The sequence below is a fragment of the Periplaneta americana genome, chromosome 3 (assembly GCF_040183065.1).
Source record: "Periplaneta americana isolate PAMFEO1 chromosome 3, P.americana_PAMFEO1_priV1, whole genome shotgun sequence".
NCBI classification, from domain to species: domain Eukaryota; kingdom Metazoa; phylum Arthropoda; class Insecta; order Blattodea; family Blattidae; genus Periplaneta; species Periplaneta americana.
In genome coordinates this window covers 142,384,949-142,409,542 of record NC_091119.1, presented here as the reverse complement: position 1 = coordinate 142,409,542, position 24,594 = coordinate 142,384,949, and the positions used below count along the sequence as shown (strand labels likewise).

Here is a 24,594-nt window from a genome sequence, read left to right as displayed (position 1 = left end):
TTTTCTTTGTCGTTAAAGACATCCTTCACATCGTAACATTTTAACAAGTTAGCAAATAGTTTCTATACCTGGAACAGGTTTGCCAGGAGTTAATTATATTTTGCGAATTGTCTTACCGTTCTGTAATCTTAATAGAGTATTGGTGAGATTTTTACTAGGCTTTCTTATTATTAGCCTGTAGAGTTTAGTTCTGGAAATCTTTTTCCATATAAGATTCATTTGACCGCAGAAACTATATATAACATAGAGAAGATATCATGAATATTAAATTGAATTAATCATTTTTTTTTATTGGGAGCCACTTAACTAAATTTCATAATTTCTTTCCTGTTTCTTTTCCTTTAGGAAGTTTTACCACCGAAACTCTCTCTTGCCCGTACGTCACTGATTGCTACTTACCATGATGATTTCCGATAAGCGAATAATTTGAGACACTGTCGTTCACATTAAGGAGCTCCATAAAGGAAAGGAGCAATAACCTTTATGCTAAACATACAAGAAACATAACAGTACAAAGTTACAGCGATAATTCGCCATACAGACTAACATGATAAGAAAACAAGAAAGATTATTAAATGAGTCTCAAACTCAGGACCTCACCATCACCATTCTCATGACTTCTCCCTGAACTACTGCTGTGGCATGACGGAACCAGAAGGAAGATATATGTAGTGTATATTGAATGAGCAGGTGGCAAACCTCAATTTTTGTTGTCAATAACTGAACAATGTTCGAGAGTTGTATAGTTTGGCTTTACTATACTTCATTTTACATAATAAACTTCGTTCTGAAACATCCTCAATATCTGTGATCCCAAAAGCACTTCCTCTCCATGTGAGCTATAGTTGAGTCATGACATCAGAGAGAACCCTGGTAGAAAGCAGAAGGCTGATAGACTTCCAGAGTCTTCTGTAGGCTATGAAAAATTAAACTTTTTCCTGTTTGCCATTCGGAATAAAAGTCGTGTTTTTCCAGTTCGTAAATATTCTACTGGCGAAGTTGAGTTGACTTGACTCCTTCACAAGCGTCAAATATGTGCAGTCTGATCATTCGTCGTACTAGTTAAACATATTGTTTATGTTTGTTTGCAGACACATCATTCCATGACTTTGTGAACCACCCATGTATGTGTGAAATAAAAGACAGGTCCGTCTTCATTCACATAGACGTTCCAGGCCACGAAGACAATGCTCCAAATCTACCAGACAGGTATGATCTCGTAGATAGATGAGATTCTAACTACGTGATAAATTTAAAAATATAAAGGTGAAACAGTTCTCAATAGGTAGAAATACATAATCTCGGAACCATTTCCGCCACCTACTTTTTGATATTGTACGAATACTCCCACAATATATTTCAGAAAACGCATCTCTGTTCATAAGTTGATTCAGTATTTTGTCTATCTCGTCTTGTACTCTATTTATAATTACAATACGTAGGCCTACATATATGTATGGAGTATTCATGCCCTTTTTTAAAAAAATAGGCTAAGTTGTTGACGATACAAATCAGTTTTAAATTTTAATAATAATGTATTACCTAGAGAGAGACACCACTATAAAATACAGTGGGCATTGTTGTAAATGTGTCAAAATGATTACACAGAGAACAGATCACTAATATTTGTATTGTTGCGTTTTATTTTGAAACTTAGTTTCCTTGAAACAACACTGTTCCAATTTAAACTTATGATCTGATTTGTATGCATCACACTTACGACTGTTATGTTCTTAATAGCTTTCAGTTCCCAACACTTCAAACCCTAGGAGAGGACCTGGTTACTGTCCTGGACTTCCTCCATGTGAAATATGTTATTGGACTGGGTGAAGGAGCAGGTGCCAATGTGCTGGCCAGGTTTGGCATTGCTAACCCTGCACGCACACTCGGCCTCATCCTTATCAACTGCACGGGCAGTGCTGCTTCTGTCATGGAAACCTTCAAGAACAAGGTGACTATTTTTCCAAAAATAGTTGCAGCTCACGACAAATTTTTCATTATAATTCACTCAAAGTGTATCATACATGACTATTATCACTTTAATATTGCAGAACTCGTGATTACAAATCAAAAGAATGGTAACACAGGAAAGTAGCTGCTCTCGATGCCGAGATATTACTGAGAGTGTTTGCATATGAAGGGGAAATGGGTGTGGTCACACAAGTTATATTGGTTCATGGCCTAACTATTAATAACATTAACATTCAGCTGTGGCTCATGGTGTTGTTATAGTAAGCATTTGAAATTCTGCCACTTTTGTTTCACCACGGATCCCAGAACGGATGTCCTTATTTGATGTAAAGGAAAGGGCGCTCCCGATTTACATGTGGATTCAGTATAGGTCGAAAAAGTAAACATTGAATTGCATGCGGGAATTTTTGAACTCACACTTGAATTAAATGCTGGCGTACCTTTGGACGTCTTTTAGGATATGAGTTGAAACAGGCTATCAACCACATACTCTTGGTTCATAAGCATTACAACTACGTCGCTTCCAGTGATGTCTTGAGTTTTGCAACGGGAAAATGTGAGTGAAACAATGTGCGACTGTGCTTCAGAAAGTAAGGTAACAAGAGCTTACATGGACAAACTTTATTTCACAGGCAAATATATTGACACTCAGTAATAGGGCACTGGGACGCATTACTTTTCAACATAGTCACCATGCTTGCCCAAACACTTGTTCCAACGGTAGACCAAGGCATCTATGCCAGATAGAAGAAATCTGCGTCAAATCCCTGAAACCACGTATGATGGCTCGCTGATGACCGTATTGGTGTTGAATTGCTTACCACCCAGGTGCTTCTTCAGTGGTCCAAAGAGATGGAAATCACTGAGTTCCTGGTCGGGGCTGTAGGGAGAAAGGTCCAGTACCTCCCAGTGGAATCGCTGTAATAATTCATGCGTGAAAAATGGGAAGGGAAATGTTACAAATTTTGCCCTGTTTAATCCTGTTTATATTTGTGAATAAGATGACATGTAACTCGGATACCTCCTAGTAAACTTTGGCACACAACTTGAACACTTTTTCCCTTTGTCCACACCTGTGGAGTAACGGTTAGCGCGTCTGACCGCGAAACCAGGTGGCCCGGGTTCGATTCCCAGTCGGGGCAAGCTACCTGGTTGAGGTTTTTTCCGGGGTTTTCCCTCAACCCAATATGAGCAAATGCTGGATAACTTTCGGTGCTGGACCCCGGACTCATTTCACTGGTATTATCACCTTCATCTCATTCAGACGCTAAATAACCTATGATGTTGATAAAGCATCGTAAAATAATCTACTAAAATAAAATTTAAAAAAATGTTTTCCCTTTCCGCATGTATGCAATTTGCAAACACTGGAGGGAAGATGCATTCTTCTGAGTCAGTAATTTCAGCACCAACCATTCCTTCCACGTTTAGAAACTTGATAATTCGCTGTGGAACAGCTTCCGAGATAAAAATATCTTCCATATTTCTTTTCTCCTGCTAATTGTTGGCAGAATATAAAGACAGGTGGTGGAAAAATAAAAACTTGTATAACAGACTAATTACCTAGAATTATTATTATTACTATTGATTGTTGTGCGATAACCATACTATGTCACACTAGCTTCTAGTGATGCAACCACATACTTTGGATGGCATGAATCATGATAATAGATGTCTTTTCTATTTTGTCGATAATACGCCACTTTCATGAAAATTTTATTGATGAATGTGCTTGATTTATTAGTTGGCTCCTCTATAGGTCTTCATGGTCACTTTGACTTTCCAAGACCGCTAGTATGGTAGTATCGAAGTCTGTTTCTCAGATGAGAGCATCAGAAAAATGGAATACATTATCCCTGATGATAGAATGATGAGTGTGGATGGGGACTAGTGAATGGTTAGTGAAATTTGTTTGTAGCTTACTTATTCAAAGGCAGTGTTAATTACGTGCTTTAAACCAATGACATAGAATCTTCACACTCACTTTCCTTTGAAAGCAAGTCATGTTACGCATTTTTATCGCAAACATCCTATCTACTTGAAATAGAATAGTAGTCACTCGATTAATAATGTCTGTATTGACAAATACCGGTATTAAATGTAGCTATATATAATTTCATATTATTTCATTCTAGATCTTCAACAATTTAAAAAAAAAAAAAAAAACTTAGTCTGAGTCAGTTTCGAGTAATTCGCCATTTTTATATAAGCATACGCCATTTTCATAGTTAAAATATTATCGCGTGTACATTCTTCGCAGAAAAAATTGTCGTACATTTGAATAAAAAATAGCTGATTAAATGGCGATCTTACTCGTGTTAATTATGTAAGCATGTGCGGCTGTTTCGGTGCTACTTGATACCATCCTCAGAGCCTTCTGTGTCTCGGCGTCATCTCAACTTCGCTGCCTGTTGTGTGGGTGCGTTCGTTTGATGAAGAGTTGTGAGAAATAGTGTGTGTGTTCTGAAATATACAGACACACTAAAACACACCCCAATCAAATACTCAACACACAGATCAATTTCAGAACACACATACTATTTGACACAACTCTTCATCACACGAACGCACCCACACAACAGGCAGCGAAGTTGAGATGATGCCGAGACACAAGGCTCTGAGGATGGTGTCAAGTAGCACCGAAACAGCTGTAACCCGCACATGCTTACATAATTAACACGAGTAAGGTCGCCGTTTAATCAATTACTTATATTCAAGTGTTAAAAGTAGTTTACGAAAGATTCAACATGGATTAAAAAATAGCATCCTTCTAGTAACTTGAAAGAAAGAAGTTTTATGCTTGAAACATGCATTACCTGTGCTGTGGAAATCTCAAAATTAAATTTTTGCATCGTTAATATATACTTTCTTTTTGTACTTAACGTAACAAGAAGAAAATGACACAGAAGATCTCCACCTAAAACAACCTAGTACACTCACTGATAACGAAAAACATCAACTACACAGGATGGAATTCGAAGTTGGACTTTTAGAAAGTCACAACTAGTATTGTTTCCATTGCAATTTTTGTTTTAAAAATTATCTTCACGAATAAAAGCTTATAATAGCTGCTCTAGTACTTCACATCTTCATCTGCCCTAGTTTGGTTGCATATAATATAGATAAGTTGAATTAAAAATTATGATAGCACAGACTTTTGTTATGTTGTGTCATGTCGTTAAAAATTCATACTAATGAAAAGAGGGAATTGTGACCATTGATAACATTGTGCAATTTATCAACTTTCTGGTTGGATGAGTTTAGCTCTCTCTTTTTACACCAACAATATTAATTGTATTATTCATGTTCTAAAAGCAGTTCTTTAGAAAGGCTTTATTTTCTATTGTACGTATTATTAGCAAAGTTTATAATCGCATAATATTTCATCCTGTAATAACAAATCATTTAAAAGTCTAATTCAATTTTAAAGTAATTGTTTACTGGACAAAGATATTTCATCCAGAAAATAACTTGCATTACACAATGTGCTTTTATTACAGATGATAACACTTTCCGTATTATAATATAAGGCAAAAATGAACAAATGAATTTCAAGACAATTCGGAAATAATAATCTCTCTCTGTAAGATGAGGAGAGAGAGAGAAAAGGTGGAGGATGAATATGGCAGTAAGATTTCTCTAATGTCTTACAAATTGCAAGTGTTAGCAGTAGTTGGCAATGGCAATAAATTAGGAAGAAGAAATGATCAATAAAACTGAGTGAGAGGTTTGTTAACACTGTAGCCAAGGCAAAGCTGTCATCATAAACACATTCGATGAACAGTATGGACGCACGTGGTTACGCATTTGACCTGAAGTTGTTAGGACAAGTTGTGTTCAGTCAACATTTAGGCCAAGGAATTTTGGAATCAAATTATAAAATGAATGATGGAAGATAATAATGTCAAGGCTATGTGATGAAGCAATATTACACAGAGTGGTCCAAGAGTCTCAAGCCATTTTGATGGAAGAATAAAAGTGAGTTAGTTTTTTCTGTATACAAGTATATTGTTTGTCATGTTTTTCGAGCAATTTTTCAATACTGGTATATTTCATCTTGACCATCTTACATTTAGAAGCACTGTTCTTATCATTCTACAGTTGTTCTGAAAACATCCTGCAACATGTTGCTGTAATAGCCACAACTGACAAGCAAACATCCTGATGGGGGTAGATAAAAAAGTTAAATTTTTTTCTTCCACCTTGTTAATAATGTCAAAATTATACAAATTATACAAATTTTGGCCACTCGACCACAATTACGAGGCCATCCAGAAAGTGATTTTCCCTGGGACCGTTTACAGAAGAAAAAGTACAATTGCATGGAAAGATTTATTGAAACAGATAAAGCAATTGTTGCACTATTTGTCAACATATCCCCCACTAGATTTGAGATATTTGTCACACCATGGCATGGGATCAATTTTTGTATCCTTGTCTCGTAGAAGTCTGTCGTCTGGGATCGGAACCAGCATGTCAGCCATCTGCACCTCTCTGTCAATCCCATGATATGACAAACGTCTCAATTCCGGTGAGAAATATGTTGAAAAAATAGCTCAACAATTGCTGTGTCTGTTCCAATAAATTTGTCTAATGAAATCGTGTTTTCTTTCTGTTAATGGCCCCTGGCGAACTTATTTTTTTACGGCCCTCGTAATTGCGATCGAGTGACCAAAATTTGTATAAGCACTTCTTTTGATATTATTAACGTGATGAAAGAAAAAAAAATAACTTTTTTATCTGCCTCCATCAGAATGTTTGCTTGTTAGTCGTAACTTCGATGTTTCAGTTATTCAGTATTAAAGAATTTTGTTATTTACGCCCTGATCTTTATAAAGTTCGTAGTGTGGAAATCTAGAGTGTCAAATCAGAAGAACGTGCTGTTCATAATGTTGATATAAACATGTGGAGAACATACAGATTGCGTTCCATCATTCTTTTCCTGATGATGTTCTATGTTAAAATTCAAGATATTTTTTACACTAATCAGAACATTCATCATTACAAGACACAAATCAGCTCTCCATCTACCCTTGTCAGATAAATTTAAAAGTCATGTTGAGATTAAAGTTCAGATAAGTTGAATAATATATAATAAGGAAAATTATATTACAATTTCAGTCAACAACTTAACAGATTGGTACAAGAACAAGTTTTGTTACAATAATCACATTATAATTCTTGGTTGTATCCACGAATATGTTCCCTCTGTTAGACCCATTAGTGCTGGGGTTCCACAAGGCTCTATCTTAGATCCGATATTATTCAATGTATATACTTCGGACATTCCTGCAACACCAACTGCACAAATTGCTATGTATGAAGACGATACAGTTATTTATGCAACCCATCGCAACATTAACATAGCCTCAAATCACCTTCAGGAAGCCTTAAACATCATATGCCCTTGGATTGAAAATTGGCGCATCGCACTGAACTTACAATAAATGCGAAGCAATGATATTTACTTTGTGTCGTCCTGCTAATCCTCCATGCATAAATCTTTCAACCAACGTGATACCGTGGAAACCAAAGGATGAAGCTGTAAAATATCTTGGAGTGCACTTAGATCGCCGTCTATCATGGAAACATCACATCAACAACAAACTTAAATTGGCCTACTCAAGACTCGCTAAATTATATCCGCTCCTCAACAAGAAATCATCCCTAAAGCTACAAAATTGCATGCTACTTTACACATCTCTATTACGACCTCTACTGCTTTATGCCTGTCCTGTCTGGGGAGAAGCTGCAATAAGTGAAATTAAACACATCCAGTCATTTCAAAATAAAGTCCTACGAATTTCACTCAATTCTCCTTGGTTTGTCCGTAACAGCCAACTACACAGAGAAACTGGTATTGACACAATCAAACAGTTTATTCAATCACAAACTAAGAAGTTCTATAACAACCTAGAAAATGTTCCAGGCGCCATCCATTACTCTCTCGGAAGGAAGTCCACATTTCCCACCAGAATCAAGAGCTGACTTCCAATGGACCTCATATTATAATCAAAATTTATCATCACACCAACCTATGTAAATAATTATTTATTAACAATTAGTTTTGTTCATTGAGGAGCCCAATCTAGGCTGCCCTCAATTCAGTGTCATATATTGTATTTATATTTTTTAGAAATGATCTGTATAGCGCTAAATGCGCTGATCGATCAATAAATTGTTAAAAAAAAAACTAATATTTTTCCACTTGGTGATGATTTCTTTGAAAATCGAAAATATTCGTGGATACAACCAAGAATTATAATGTGATTATTGTAACAAAACTTGTTTTTGTACCAATCTGGTAAGTTGTTGACTGAAATTGTAATATAATTTTCCTTATTATACCCTTGTCAGTTTCAGCTGTTGTGAAAAAAGAAATTCATTATTAATCTCTTACGATCTTCAATGCATTGCCTAATTATCCGAAGATAAGGCCAACACAACAGAATTAACAAAATTTCTCCATATTCATATCTTCTACTCCATTAGTGGACTTTTTTTCTAACACTGTGCTTATTGGCGTGTAGCCATTTGTGCCTCTATCTACTTTCTGGTGATTGTGATGTATCTGTTATGAGATTGGGGTCCATATAATTGGAGAACATATGAATATGGAAGTAGGCAGGATGCTCTTAATAGATTGAGGGAAAACCCTGCAAAAATCTCAACCAGTCAACTTGTCCTAACCAGATTCTATCCCAGGCCTTCTAGTTTCGCAGTCAGATACACTGACCACTACTCGAAAGCGGTGGACACTAATGGATTGTTTATGCTTGTAAATTGAATTAATCTGCTTACTATGTACTATATATTTTATGTATAATGTTTAATTGTTCTTCATATCAAAGCTACATTGCTGGTGTAAGATTTATGGAATACAACAAATGAAATGATCAAATTTTAGTAACAGAAGGAAAGTAATCTGTAATTTCTACATTTTCAGTTCGTGAACTGGAAGGGAAGTGGATCAGTAAGCCAGTCAGCTGAAGATTATTTAATATTCCACAAATTTGGACATGTAAGTAACATCTTGTTTTCTTTATTTTTGTTCCCAGTAGTGAATGTTGATGTACTAAGTCATGTTCCTGTTCTTATATCCAGAAGTAATTTTAATGCTTGTATTAAGATTACAGTACTATATTATATCCTTTGAATATAGTACCAGTGCCTTAAATTAACATAACCTTACTAAGTAATGTTTCATATTTTGCATCTTACATCCTGTAAAGAACAGAATATTTGAGTAGTTACTAATTGAAGAGTGTAATTCGTATTTTCCGGACATAAACACATTTGATCCAAAACGTAGGCAGGCTACGATGAAAGACTGTAGTCATTCTCTTAGGAGAATTAATATTGCAATTAATATGCATGAAGTAGTTAAAAAATGTTGAGAGTAATATTGTGGAGTAGGCCTACATTCGAGAACAGTATTTTATTTTGGTAATATGTAGAAAATAAATCCTATCATTAAGTTTGATGGAAATTTCAATGTGCTTGATTCACGAATGTTTAATTATTTCTGAATTTGTGGAAAACATATTCAAGCCATTATAACAGCAGACAAAATAAGTTAATATCGATATATTCTTTCCTCATTATGTGTACAAAGAATTATTTAAATCCTGTAGGTCCTACTACACTTATGTAGAAATCGAACCTTTAAAATATAATCAAAGCTTTATTATTCGGAGTCCTAGAATCCTGTTTTATTAAAAGGAATTCTTAATTTTTTTAAAGTATATTTTTGAAATACCTACCTATATCCGCACATTCCTGAACATATTAAAAAATGGTTTGAGGTGAGTTATATTCAATACCGGTACCGGTACTATTTAGTTTCACGTTAAAACATATGTAAAACAGTTGAGAAAAATTATACATAATTATATAATAGTAAGAGTTATCACAAAGCAGAAATTTGATCTGTATTATATTTATTGTAGATAAATTACTGAAAATATGCTGTGTAGAAACACTCCGCTAAATGGTCATAAATGTATGTCTTTTAGATATTTTCATGCCAAATATGTAGATGTTTAATTGTATTTACTTAAATCACTTGTAAGCTGAGGGGCCCACTGTAGCATCGTGGTTAAAGTGCTGCACTGCAAGTCGAAAGGTCGCGGGTTCTATTCCTGATAGAATCATCACTCAGTCTCTAACAGAAATAAGTACAAGGAGGTATTTCCTTGGGGGTAAGGCCACTCTGCTAACACCGATGGTCTGTAAAGATGGAAGCTTTAACCTCTATCTTCCCTGTAGACCTACATTGTCTGTATTAAGGATACAAATTTATAAAAAGGCAGTCTTTTCTTACAGTATCAAGCATTAAATGAATTAATACATAGGTAAATTGTTTAACCTACCTTAGTCTATCTCAGTCTAAATATATGAAGAATGTACCATAACTTTTTTCAGAACCCATGAATATTTTTCGATAAATATGTATATATTTAATATATATGTTTACATAATTATGTAATTGGTTTTATAATCTCTATGTTCCCTCATAAAAGTAAAGGTATCCACCTACACGCCATTGAGGCACTCGGAAAGCAGGCCAATAGATCTCCCATTCTCTTTTAGAGATGAGGTGACCATCTAACTCTGTCTTTTACCTCCGTGAAAGATCCATTACCGGTACTCAATTTCGTGAAAGGCTGAGTTGATTCTGGAGTCATTCTGGAAGTTACTTCAAGATGAAAAATCCTGGATGACTTAGTTTTGAATACAGGTTCTTCCAGTCTATACTCTGTCACTTCACAAATGCCGAATAATATAACTTTTAATTATGAAGACAGATGCATTCTAAATTTAAAATGATACATTGAACTTTGAGTTTGACAGATATTATTTTATGACTACAGATCTCGTAGAATAATATTGCCAGTGCTGTTGTCTATAAATGATGACATATAGGACGAATCAGTTTACTCAAGGAAAACACTGATGTAATTTTACGTAAATATGAAAAGTTATTTGTATCGATATTTCTTGTATATTTTAATAACTAATTTATAATTGCAAAGGATTTGTATCTAGAAAAGAACTAATACTCTAATCCAGATACAATGTCTGCTTTTATAAAGGTAATGCTATCCACATACAGGTAATAATGGTAGGCGGGGTTGTAGAGCTCTCATGTTTTCTTACTGTCAGCACTAGAAGAAAGTGATGAGGTGACCACTTCATTCCAGCGATTTCTTTTTCCGACATTTAATTTTAAAAACCAATTTTTCTGTGCCTACATTTTGAATACACTTTTGACTTCTTAAGAAATCACAGTTAAATAATGTAAATATTTGTAGCCTCTGTATTCACTCAATAACTGACAAGTTGCAAGAAACAAATTTGTTCCTTGCAACTTGTCAGTTATTGAGTAATATTGCGTCTACAGAAATTAAGTACGGTACCGGTACAGTTATTGCTTCCAACGACTTCTGAACCTGAATCATTCTATATTAAAGAATCTAGAAGGATTTGTGTTTGATGTTGTGGGTAATATTTATTACCAAGTGCACTATTCTGAACAAAGTGAGTATGTCTGTAGCATGTCAACTAATATTAACATGTGTGTATGGTATTATTCAATTGTAAATGTGAATTATTCACTTTTGTGTACTTATTGGTGTTCACCATTGTATTCCTGATCTCAAAATTTGTGATTAATGTTGTAATGTTTTCTTTCATGGAATCTCTCTCTTTCTCTCCCCTCAATAATGCTTCAGATAATTGCAGAGGTAATATTTAAAACATTATTTGCAAACATAGTCATCAGTTTCACACACACACAAATAGCTTATTCTAGTGGTACTAAATAGTATGTAGAATGTAGTTAATCATAAGAACAAGGCAAACTGAAACTCTGTTTCACAAAGATTTGAGACCATTTTAGATGTTTGTCGATAACTTTTCAAAGCACATTCTTTCGATATTCACTTGACACATTTAATGTCTAATAAAAATGTTGCTATCACTAGTCTTACCAGTATATCCTAGATTATATTTCAAAATTTATTTCATTGTTCGAAAATTATCCAATTGATAAAGCTACGTTACTCCAGAAGTCTGTAAGAAGCTCTAAGAACCCAATAATTGAAATGCAAACAGATGGCTTGTTTTGTGAGACAGAACTTACACGATACCTTTCAAAGTGCACGTGCATGTATGTAGATCGTGTTTAACATAAATGCATGCTATTTGGTTTATCTTTGAAACTTGAAAAGTTCTACAGTAGAATTATAATCCATTAGGTATAGAATGCAACAATTTACTTGTTCCTGTGTGAGGAAACAACAGACATAAAAATATATCTTAAAAATGAATTGTAAATGTGAAGATGCACTTGTCTTGTCTGTACTTAAATATATGATAAAAAAATGAATGTAAGATAAATAACCTTCAAACTTCTTGTCTTATGAACAGGCAAAATAAAAAGTGAATACGGTACATTACCCATATTGGTATAGCCTACTTTATGTTTCATTGAAAATAATGTAAATAATAAATGCAGCAAAGCTAATTAAATATAAGAACAATGTAGCCTACATATTTATGATTTTGCCAAAATTCTCCAGAAGTTTGTTTCATAACCTTATCGTTTGCTTTCTGTAACATGAAAATTATAGCAGTAAAATATTCGGAGATAAAAGAAGTTAATAAGTTATAGGTACTCTATATTAATATTTTCTAAAGTTATGGTGAATATGATACCGGTATGAAATTTGTTTTGTCATTAAGTCTTAATGCAGTTATAAATATATTTGGTAAAATAAAGTTGCATAAAATATTAATTTCTCACTTTGATTGCCACTTCTTATACAGTAGAATTTATTTCCCAGTAATTAACAGTGACTTGAAACCAGGTATTAAAACTTAAAATGTTCGGTACTGTATGTATGGAAGTCTTCCCATTTGCTAAGGAAGCAAAATCAAAACAGAATAATAATTTTGTATTATTTAATTTTAACTTAGGTGAAGGTTTAGGCCTATAAACATGTTACATCTCGTAACAAATTCATTTTATAAATATTCTCTGATCCACTCTGGGGATAGTAAAATCAGTGTATATGCAATGAATGAATTATGTTAGTTGGCTTTTATTCTAGATTTCTCTATTTTTGTTTTACTGAAGACAGCTTTCTTTTAATTTTCTTCGTGCAATGGAATTCTTCAACACACTGTTTCTATCAAAGTAAACCTGTATACCGGTAAGAAAGATATTTTGCACACTTTTAGAGCTGTACCATTATATCTATTAACACTTTGCACAGAATTTTGTCTTTTGTTTCATTTATTCTGCTTTTCTTGACAAATGACAGCCAATTAGTACAGTTAAATCTTCTCCTTAAAATTAGAAAAAGTCTTTTATGTGTGTTTAGAGATCAGAAAGTGCATTGTGTGTTGAAATCAATGTATGTGCCAATGTAAAAGATGAAATAATTTAACCTACAATTAAAATGCTTTTGTATATTTAAATAAGAAGAAAATTAATATTGAAGTGATTGCAAACAAATCTCCGTTTAATGTGTTTTTATTATAAAAACGCTACTAGTATGGTATTTTAGTAAATATTGTAACCAGTAATTTCATTTAAACATACTCTCCTGAATAAACTTACTCGTGGATATATAATACAGGCAAATTCAGTCAAATAGGTTCAGAAAGGTTTTACATACCTTGTACAGATAAATAGAAAGCATAAATGTTAGAAATTATTTTTTAGATGTTTATAGATCTAAGTTGTACCAAAATTTTATATTGCCGTGAAAATCTTGAACTCGATTTTTAAGCGTTCTTACCAGTACTTTTCCTTTATGTTAGTTGCACTGGTAACAAGAAAGTAAAATTATGTGTTTCTTTAAATATGTTTCGAAGAAGACAATAAGATTTTAACAGGTACTGGTATGGAATGTTTTAAAGATTTTTAAGAAAACTGTCTTTATTGACAGTACATTGTAACTATTTCCATTCTATATTATCCCATATGACGTCTTTTAATAGTTATGTTAACATCTTTACTATAAAAGACAATAGAATTCACTGGCGGTTCCTCAGGGGAGGGAAGGGAGAAACGTTCTCCTCACATTTTTCTTGTTCTGAAAGTAAATACCAAATAAAATATGTGCCTTGAAATTCGAGGAAGATTCGATAATTTTTAAGTTCACAGCTATAAGTAAACCTTGGTTGATCGAGTTTTAAACGACGCGCGCTCATGTGCTATAGAAAACTGTGAGAAGGATGCGAGATTGTTTGTGTGGAGGAAAACCAATCTTTTCCTCCTTTACTGCAGATAACGCACATAGACAACAGCGCACTAGTGGCCAGAGAAAGAAGCAGAGTTTTAAAGCAAGTAAATGAACGGAGAGGGAGGAGATCCTCCTCTGAATCAGTGCATGGGCGGGAAATAGAAACCGACTGGTCGTGCAGCAAGCTTGCTACCAATGCCATCTAACGATGTTGCATTCAACCAGGCTAACACCTCTTAGAGGAGGCACAATAAAAACAGTTTTAACGCAAAGCTATAAGACACCATATAAACCTTTTTAAAATTATAAATGAAAATATATTATTCATTGCACTTTATATGTATAGGGTACTATTCATGATTTGAAACTTTCGAGGATATTTGAAAGTTAAAGTCGGGTTTGTATAAAACAAAGAGGAAGTAGTTCTACATTAGTATTGTAGGTCATTTTGGCCACAGAAATTCACTTCCATTCATTGCCTACTAGACAGGACAACATCCAAGTTGTCAGCTTTGTACAAATACTGTATATTTGAAATTGAAAGTACTCCAAACTACATTCTTTTTAACATAAAAAAATTAATCGGCCAATGGCAGCTTTGAAAAATAATGTTAGTATGACTTTACAAGAACTGACATTCTTCAAAAGCATGTGATACTGAACATGTAAGATGTACGTGTGGCAACACAGACCACGTGGGTGGGTGCAGTGTTCTCGATTTCGTAACATTATTTTCTATTCCCACTTCCGTAAAACAGTTCAGGTTACGTGTTAGTAGCTGGTCTCTTCCAACACGTGTGATGTCTGTAGTGTACGCGAAAATGCTGCGAGGTTGTGAACTTCCTTGTAATTGTTAATTTGTGCAATTATTCAACAATGAAAGGAAGTGAAAACATATTATATTTTGGACAATTATTTAGGAAACTCAGTTTACAAGAACAGATTATTTCTATACAAAAGGACAGCCAACCCGAACACTATCTAGTCTTACTTGTAGGCATGTAGGCTAATTTGTAGCATGTTTCATTCAAGAAGGTATCATTTTGTGCAGTTAACTTCTTTCCTCCTCTTAAGAAATATGCTGAAGCCGCCACTGATAGAATTACATATTTTATAATACAAGTTGTGTGTTCAGACTGCATTCCTTTTTACATTGTACACGCACAGCACTAAGCCTTTAGCGAAATGCTTGTGATATAATGACCCCCATAGAAGTGATATACATTTTTGAAAGGAGTACGATATCAGAGTTTATGAGGTTCAGGAGACAAGGTGTTCAACAGTCCGTGACTCCACAGCTGAGTGAAACGGCAGACAAAGGAAATGCTACTTCTGTGGAGTGACAGGCAAGATCCAGGGATGTGTCGCAGGGCTTTGATTGTGACATATCCTCATCTTTTAGTATAATATGCTTTAATATTAAATGGATGAAAACTGTCGTATGATAAATATCACATCATAGCCCATTTAAGGGATGTACAAAATCAATTGGTAGATTAATGCAAGTATTTTATGACGTCGTTTGTAATATCTTAATTGGAAATGTTTTAATATAAAAATAATATATTTGCTCTGTCATAAGAGTTTTTAATTTCATATTCTTATATTTGAAAATCTTATTTAATACGGTACCTGTAATGCATTAGACTGAAGGTCGTTTGGCTACGAGATTTGGAAAAAAGTAGTCATAGCTTAGGTCTATATTGAAGTGCATATCCTCTCAGGATTTTCGGAAAGAAATGGAGTACGACCAGGCAGATTATCTTTAAAAAAATATAAATAGTTATCTGTTTCACTTATGAGGAAAATTGAAAAGTGTATGTAGGACGATTTATGTTTTCCATCTAAAGTTACTACTATTATATTTAAAAGGAGAAACAAAGGTTGTGGAGAAAAGAAAATCTGAAAGAATTATATGTTAGCAGATTAGACAATTTCAGGATGGATAAGCAATATCGCAAATAAAATTCTCAATGGACATTGTATCGTCTACCAACAGTACCTATTTTCATATGTAGAACTTTGCCAGACAACCTACCAAATTATAAGAATTCTATAAAAGCATTGGAATGTATTCACTCAGTCACTTTGACTAGATTATTGTGACTTACTATACAGTCAAGTTCATAGTTTTTTTTATATTGCGGTACCATACTGGTAATAGTGTACATTCACTTAAAATTACGAACGTTACTATGTTAGTATAAAATCGTTAAAATGGAATCTTTGTTCATTAGCGTTTGCTTATTATCTTTTAATAAATGTTAGTCTGTTAATGGGTAAGAATAAAGAAAAGGGAATTATTAAATAGAAGGGCGACAAGTTGTATAAAAAAGAGTTGAGGGGAGAAGTGAATTCAGTGTGAAGTGGGAGGAGATATTGGAGAGATAGAGGGTTGACAGTATTTGAAAAGGCAAGGGTAAGGGTGAATGTTGAGAGAAAAGGAAATGACAATGTAAGATATGGAGAGGTAGGTATTGTGTAAGATGAAATGAAAGCACAGATGATAAGGAAAATAATGGGAGGAGGGTTATGCAGTATCGTTTCACTTGTAGGGTTGGAGAAGAACGCATGTACATGTCAAAGCACTGAGATAAACATGAATAGTGCTCAATCAAGGGGGATAATAAAATTAAAAAGGAAAGATAAAACTTAAAGATAACTGAGAATTGATAACGTATGGTAAAAATAAAGAACAAAAAAATAATAATTTGAATTGGACGTTATGTGATGTCATGAAGCCATGATAAGTTTTATTAATGCTTATTACTATGATAGATCATATTCTAAAGTAAATTAGAAACATTAAGACATACCAGTAAAATGTATCTCGCTAGTCCCAATTGAAGTTTGTCACAAAATGAAGACATTAAAAAGCAGTAATTTATTTTATGAGTAGCACTATCGATGATTTTGTTACATACGCAGTTCACAAATATTTATATTTTGTGCATTGTTTCATTTTTATAGCAAATTGTGAACGATACAAATTCAGACAAAGAGAAAGTGATGCAGGAATTCCAAGAGCGACTGAGAAGCACCATAAATAACAAGAACCTCAAGCAGTACGTGAATGCCTTCCTGAAGTAAGTATAATTATGCCCATCTGAATCAGCTAACATCAAATCCTTTCATTACAAACAAATTAATCCTACAGTTTTTATTCAGTGAAGAAATTACTTTGTTTTTTACTTAAGTCACAGATTCATACATAGTCATCCTCAAATAAGCTTGTTCCTAATCTTTGTCCTGTCCTAAGCAAGGTTGATCCAATTATTTTTCTCACAGTCCACTGTTCACTTATAATTTATAGCATACGGTATTTCTACATTTCCGTTGTACCCGTCCTAGTGCTTTTTTATTCTCGTAGTTTATACAGCGTCGTTAAATAACCAATTAAAAATAGAATATTACACTGATTAACTACTCCTATAGGCACATAATTATTTTTAAAACAATTTTTCTCGTACATAATAAAACAATTGTTCACTACAACTTCACTAGAAAAAATACTGTTCAGTTCACTTTATGGGTGCACCTCACCATTTGATTGGCAAATACATTTATGGTCCTCACATTATATAATATGTAATTGGACTCCAGAGCTTTATACATTCATCCTTTTCTTGATACTATACATGTGGAATCAAATTTCATAATCATACAGCACAACATTTGTAGGTTTTCTACCAAAATGAATTATTATTCAACAGTGAAATAAACTTTATTATTTTCTTACTAACACTGATACATTTTTGTGTCTTTTAACCTTCACTGCCCTTGAAGAAAGAAGAATCTATAGGGGTTATCTATATAATTCACTTCCCTGGTTTATTTTATGTTTGTTTTAAGAGAAAGGCACTATGGTATATTTTGAAAATTTTCAGCCGTAAGGATCTCCCCCTGAAGCAGTGCAAGACAGACATACTGCTGATAACAGGAGTGCTGAGTTCGTATGCCAACGTGGTGGAAAAACTGCATCGCGACTTGGATAAGACAAAGGCCACTTTACTCAAGATTGAACGAGCTGGAGATGTTCTCTTGCAAGCAGTGAGTAACTATAAATGCATTATGATAAGAGAAGCAGCGAAAACTTCCGTGACAAAGGTGTATATGCATGATCTGGATTGATGCTGGTTTTTCAGAAAGGATTCTTGTTGAGAATTACTACACGCCCAAGTTAAATCTGTGTCCGGAAAGAATGTCCTGCATTAGTCTACAAAATTATTCAAGATAGTGTTTCCTGATTTGCTATTGTAGGTAGAGTCCCGGACTCTTTTCAACAGCATGTGAAGATTATGACGCGTTTCTTAAAACAAATTGATATTTAATTTAATTTAATTTTTAGTACATCATTATGTAGGACTAATTTCTTGTAAATAGAACACAAATTACAGCAATTTTTTTCTCTTCTAAAATTAGGGTGCTTGGATTATTCGATGTCTCGGAGTATTTGAATATTTAGGTAGTTGATAAAGTATTGTTAAATTATTTAACAGAGCATGCATAATTAAACTCTTGTGTGTGATTTGTCAAATCTATGTGTGTATGCTGTTATCGGTGAGTACAACACATTGGCAGTGCACCACAATGACATATTGATTAGGAATATTTATGGGTAATAGGAAATAAATTATTCAATGGCAGAGAAAACAAGAGTATCTCGAGAAAATTTGTCTCAACATTATCGGTATATTTGTCCACCAAAACTTTCTGCTCTAACTCTTTAGATTTGAAAACAGGTCTTTGTCCTAGAAAATTGTCATTTGGCTAACATAACATCCAGCTATTCTGTGTAATACAAATAGGAAGAAAGATCTTTCAATTGATAGAACTGTTCTAAAAAAGCAAATGGTAGATGGTTAACAGACAAATTAATTCGTTTTAGTATCCATACTTTATAACATCTGTAAAAAATGTTCAATTGCTTACATATACATTTGGTACTCACCCTCCATACATTAGCTGCTGGAAGTATTGCCCATCTTGAGATCTTGATTGATACCGGTACTTAATTTACATCATATCATTCACAGAACCTGTTTCATTAAACCTATTCATCAAACTTAGTATCTATCGTTTTTCTACAGGGAATTGGGTGACCAGAAAATTTACGTCTAACTTTTGCCTTGTTTTGTCACACAATGTTTTTCCGTTTGTACATTTCAAAATGGTTACATTGAACATGTAACCATTGTAAAACACAACACAACGTAATAAACTGCATTTATTTTTAGCTGACTCACTGCATGCCTTTCCTGCAGGCTGCCGAAGACAGACATAGCTAATTTCGGGAGACAGGGTTTTGCCAACCATGCACTTTTCACGTGGTGATCTCTATCTCTCTTTCCCTCATTCTTTCTCTCTTGGCACATACACAGTAACAGCTGATGTGTGAAGGATAACATAAACATTAGTCAGGAGCGATAAAATAAACTAAGCATTAGAAGATTCATCACCTATGCAGATAAGAAGAGACAAGAACTCATAAGAATAGTTGAATCGGCATCTTTACTGGTTAATCATAAAACAGGGATGTCCCATTTTGAAAATATGTTAAATTTATTAATATAACGAAGTGCATAGGTTTTAATCTAGTGAAGCACCGTGAATTTGTGGATGCAGGGAACTTGCTGCTCGTTGACCGACAGAAACACTGGGAACTTTCTCTGGGACTTACTGAAGACTTCTCTCCACAACGTGGCTTACATTCTAAGAACTTCTACATAACCAGTTCTAGTCATAGATCAGTCAGTTGGTTCAGATCCTGTGAAATTTATGGTGGATGGCGTGATTTAGGAAAAGGTTTTCTTTAAGTTCTTTTCTCATATAATTCTCATCCCCTTCCCGTATTGCCGTATTATCAATTCACTGACTCTCTGTAGTCTGTGTAGTAAAATACGTCGTCAAATAAGGGATTATCTTATCCTACATCCTGCGCCATATTTACGTAATCTGGCGTCTTATGCAATTAGAAATGTGCTACTCCTTAAATAATGTCAGTAAAGATACAGTGTTTACAGAAAAGTAATTTCTTTTCAGATAATTAAACAATTATTAGAAGAGATGAAAGAAATGTTACGTCTGTATTTACTTATTTTTCCTACAGCCAGAGAAAGTTGCACACAGCATCCTCCTGTTCTGCAAAGGACAAGGACTGCTCACATCTCTGACATTGCCTGGAGTGGAAAGGCAGAGGACATTCTCAGGCGGTTCCACTGATGGTGAAGGTCGGCCACGACGTCTGTCCCGAGGGATGAGCATGGAGGAGTACGACAAGCCTAACATCCGACGACTCTCCATCACTATCAACAGCGACCACCTGCCAAACAAGCACAACTAAGCCACTCTCACGGACCAAGTACACCCACGCTACGGTCGGGGGGAGCAGCTCCCCCTATGCTCATTGACTGAGCAGTGAACTGGTTTTATCCTAAGTGTGTTTGGCTTCTTGTCTGTGGGGCCTAATTCACACCGTAATCATACTGTAGCAAATAGAACTGACTGTTCCTCGTGCATTTGTCACGAACACAACTGCAGGCCAACAGCTGACCACCATAAAAAGAAAAATTAAGAACTATTTTTATAAATTTGTGATTCAACAACTTTTGAAGATTGCTATTTTATGGCATGTTAATTTGATATTACAACTGGACAGTATGATTATTTTTTTAACTGGTTCAGTATATCGTAGCATTAAATACTGAATTTTGGTCAGGTCAGATGAAGTTGGGCCAAATGTACAACCTTCGGTACTCAGACTTTGCTAATATCATTGTTGTAGTAACAAGAAAAATATAAAGACAAACAATTTGTTCACTTCATAGAACATTGACATATTCGCAACATTTAACTGACAATCATAAAAGGAACAATAAGTTTTCTATTCACTTAAATGACCGAACCTTCTACCATACTGTCTTCTGTGGCCTTGGTCCTCTTTGATTTTGACTGCCGTAGTTGCGTCATCCTCTGAGATCTGACACATTACCTTTGGCCTACCTAGTGCATCTGACTCGTTAGATAGAGTCAGCTTCGTACCATATGTTGCCACACTAACAGACCTACGAGGATTTGCTTACCGAGTCAACTGTGAAGAACATCTTGTACTCAGTTGTATTTCTGCAGGAAAAGGAACAGTTAAAATTGAGACAGAAGATAGTAAACAAAACAGTAATACTTGGATGCTGAATACACATATTCTACAATAGAAATTAGATATTTCATTTAAATTTTGTATCAGAATTTTAGAAAAACGATTTCAAACACAATTTCATGCAGTGGAAAATTTGTAATTTTAATTATATCAATTTTAAGTTGAGTTGAAATGACAAGCAACTAAATTCTAACAAATTTTTTTTGTGCTTATTAAATCAGGTTATACTCTTATCTATGTTTAAAATAAGACTGAAACTGGGATTTCACAGACTTTCACATCCCTGTAGTACTTTATGAATCAAATGTACGAAAAACCGAAAACATTTCGTACGTAATTTGTATTTCTACGCTTGTCATTTGGAACGTGAAAAAGCTAAAAAATTTAACCTTAAAACTTTATCTTTAAAATAATGTATTAAAATGGGTGTAATGATTCTTACAACAAAAGAGGATAAAAACTGAAGACTAGTATTAATGCATCCATGGAATGTTGACCAAAATAAAACTTTTGGTGTCATTGTGATTCAAGCTTTTGCTAATTTCAGATTCAGATTCTTGCAAAATAACTTATCTAGGACAGAATTGTTCATGTTGGAAAGTTTGTCAGTATTACTCATCTGAATATTGAAGTAGCAGCTCACGTGTAATATAGTGTAGAAACAAAATAATGTAATTTGCACCAGCTAATGGAACTTGTTGATAAAATATAGTTCTTTTATATTATACATGATTAGTAGAAATTTACAGCAAGCAAACATTTTATATATTATACATTGTAGTTGCAGTACAGTATAAGCATATGCACATGTAGCAACGTCAGTAAGAAGTGCAATCTTATTACAGCAAAATGCAGAAATCGTTAGTACAGTCCTTAGTTTTGTACCTGTTCTCCTTGATACAGGTACTCATTATACAATGTCAATGTTTGCCAAATAAATAGTATAATAATATATATTTTATAATAGATGTAAGTGAAACAGACTTTTGTACATAAAGTGGTTTGTATCCACATTAATATACAGTACAACAATATCATAAGAGTACATGTCAGCTTGCAATATATATACAGCAATCTGTAAATGATGCACATTGATTTATGACATAAAATACGCTGCAAAAAGATCGTGTTTTGGGATAGATATGAGAATATGAAGTGATACAAACAGTTGGATCATATGCTTTCAGATATTGCTCCTTAGACGTATTTCAAATATGAGTACGTTAGAAATTTGTAATGATAAAAGAAGTAATATACATTCATATGAATGTGTAGGGATGATGTTAATGAATGTTTTATAATTGTTCAATAAAAATATTACACAATGGAATGTGTCTAAAATTGAAAATAGCCATGTAAACAACCAAGTATTTTGTTTGTAATATATGCTAAATTAGTAGTCCTTTATAGATTTCCTTTGTAGAATATTGAACTGTATAAAAATACTGAAGTTCTATAGTCTAGAAACTATATCAGAACTGCTACATCATGAAGTTTAAGGAATACAGTTGCTTTTGGTTACCAATATAGTTCTAGTTCATTGTTCTTCCAACCTTATTACTCTATCCTACTCATTTACTTTCATAGAATCCCACTATCCAGATCAAAATTATAAACCAGGTAGTAATTGCTTAAGAGTATTCCGATGTAGTGTATATAATATATACTGTAAAAATTTGGTCCTCTTTCCATAGCCAACTTTTGAGACTCCATGACTCATTAGTAGATCTAAGTGCTGTAGACACGCCCAAGTCACCTCGTTCTTATATCATGCAGGTTAATATCACTTCTAGGATATAGAAAGAATGAGAAATTAAAAATGGAATTAAATTATTAATGTCGGATTCAACTGTCCTAATGAGCCCTGAATTTATATTGTCTATTACGACGCTGCTAGGTGTTCAGTGACTGTTTGTCACGAGCGTCATTTCAGTTTTTGCTTGTGGAGGCCAAGATTATTTTAGGGAAGATCTTATAGGGTATATTGCGCGGCGTACTTCCTCCCTATTTCCTTTGAAATGAACTATTTTCCATATCGTAAGCTGGGGTAAACTTGACCACTGGAGTACACTTGACTATTAAACAAATAAAAACAAAAAAATAAGATATATACCATGATATCAGATACACTGAACATATTTTTAAAGTTAATTATTTTTCTTCATTTCATAAGTACTTTTTATAACATTAAGTTACAAATAGGACTGATATGGTTTAATTTTTATGGCCACGTTTACCTTACTTTACAGTAAATTTTCATTTCCCACACATACGCCTAGTTTTAACATCTTATCCTACTTATATGATATGTACCGTAACTTATACACACTTGCTGTTAATGTGACGTACAAATAGGTGCAAGAAATTAACACAATTTTATTGATAAAGAAATTTTAATTTCAATTAACAGAAATTTGTACTTTTATTTACAATAGATAACACCATTAATGTAGCAAGGATAACGTCTTGGTTTCATTTAAGCAAAATAATTAACTAACTCGTTTCTTTATTCCTTAAGCATTTATAAAAGTGGAATATTTTAATATTGAGAGTAAAATTCCCACATTTTTTCTCTAGTAGTACTACTCAATTATTATTTTTTAAATCTTAAACTCAGAGAAGGAGAAGATACCCCCAGTTTCCCCCTAAATGACACCTGTGCCATTTATAGATGGCATGCTGTATGTTAGCTCTTGTGTATGCAAAATGTCATTTAAATGATGTAGAGTTTGGTTGAGAATTCCTTCAAGTATTACAGTCTTCACCACTAGTGATTAACTTAATAGATGTTTTCTTATATTTAGGCATGACGAATAATATAATTAAATTTTTCCATTAATGCAAGTTTAAATTAGAAAAAGTTATATCTTAGCAGTAAGGGCATAGAGTCCAAATGGATTATAATTTTGTAAAGCTGAGTTGTAAAGTGTAATGGACAAGTTTTGTGTAGCAGTGAAGATAATATCAATTTTCTGGTCATTATGAAGTTGAGATATTCTGTTCTCCACCCACTTCCTGAATTGTTTATAAAATATTTCTCTGAAAGATTTGTAGTTTGTTTCTTGTCGTTTTCGGTAGTAATACCTAGACCAGGGAGGCACAGAGCAGCGTTGATTGTGTGGGAACTTCATCTAGTCAGAAGAGATAGTGTAGCCTATATTGAACACATAGGCATACCAGTAGCTATGGGATCTTAAGTACCTAAGACTCTGT

At 33.9% G+C, this 24,594-nt stretch overlaps 1 protein-coding gene across 4 annotated transcripts in view; it reads left to right on the top strand.

Moving 5' to 3' along the window:
- Positions 1-22,906, top strand: part of LOC138696580 (uncharacterized protein ZK1073.1) — a 349,355-nt gene extending 326,449 nt beyond the window's left edge. For all 4 annotated transcript variants that reach the window (XM_069821717.1, XM_069821719.1, XM_069821721.1 and 1 more), the window contains exons 4-9: positions 1,092-1,209; positions 1,741-1,951; positions 8,918-8,992; positions 17,196-17,311; positions 18,113-18,275; positions 20,335-22,906. In XM_069821717.1, coding sequence (XP_069677818.1) covers positions 1,092-1,209; positions 1,741-1,951; positions 8,918-8,992; positions 17,196-17,311; positions 18,113-18,275; positions 20,335-20,568 — 917 coding nt within the window. In that variant the 3' untranslated portion in view covers positions 20,569-22,906. The remainder of the gene's footprint in view (positions 1-1,091; positions 1,210-1,740; positions 1,952-8,917; positions 8,993-17,195; positions 17,312-18,112; positions 18,276-20,334) is intronic.
- The last annotated feature ends 1,688 nt before the right edge of the window (positions 22,907-24,594 follow it).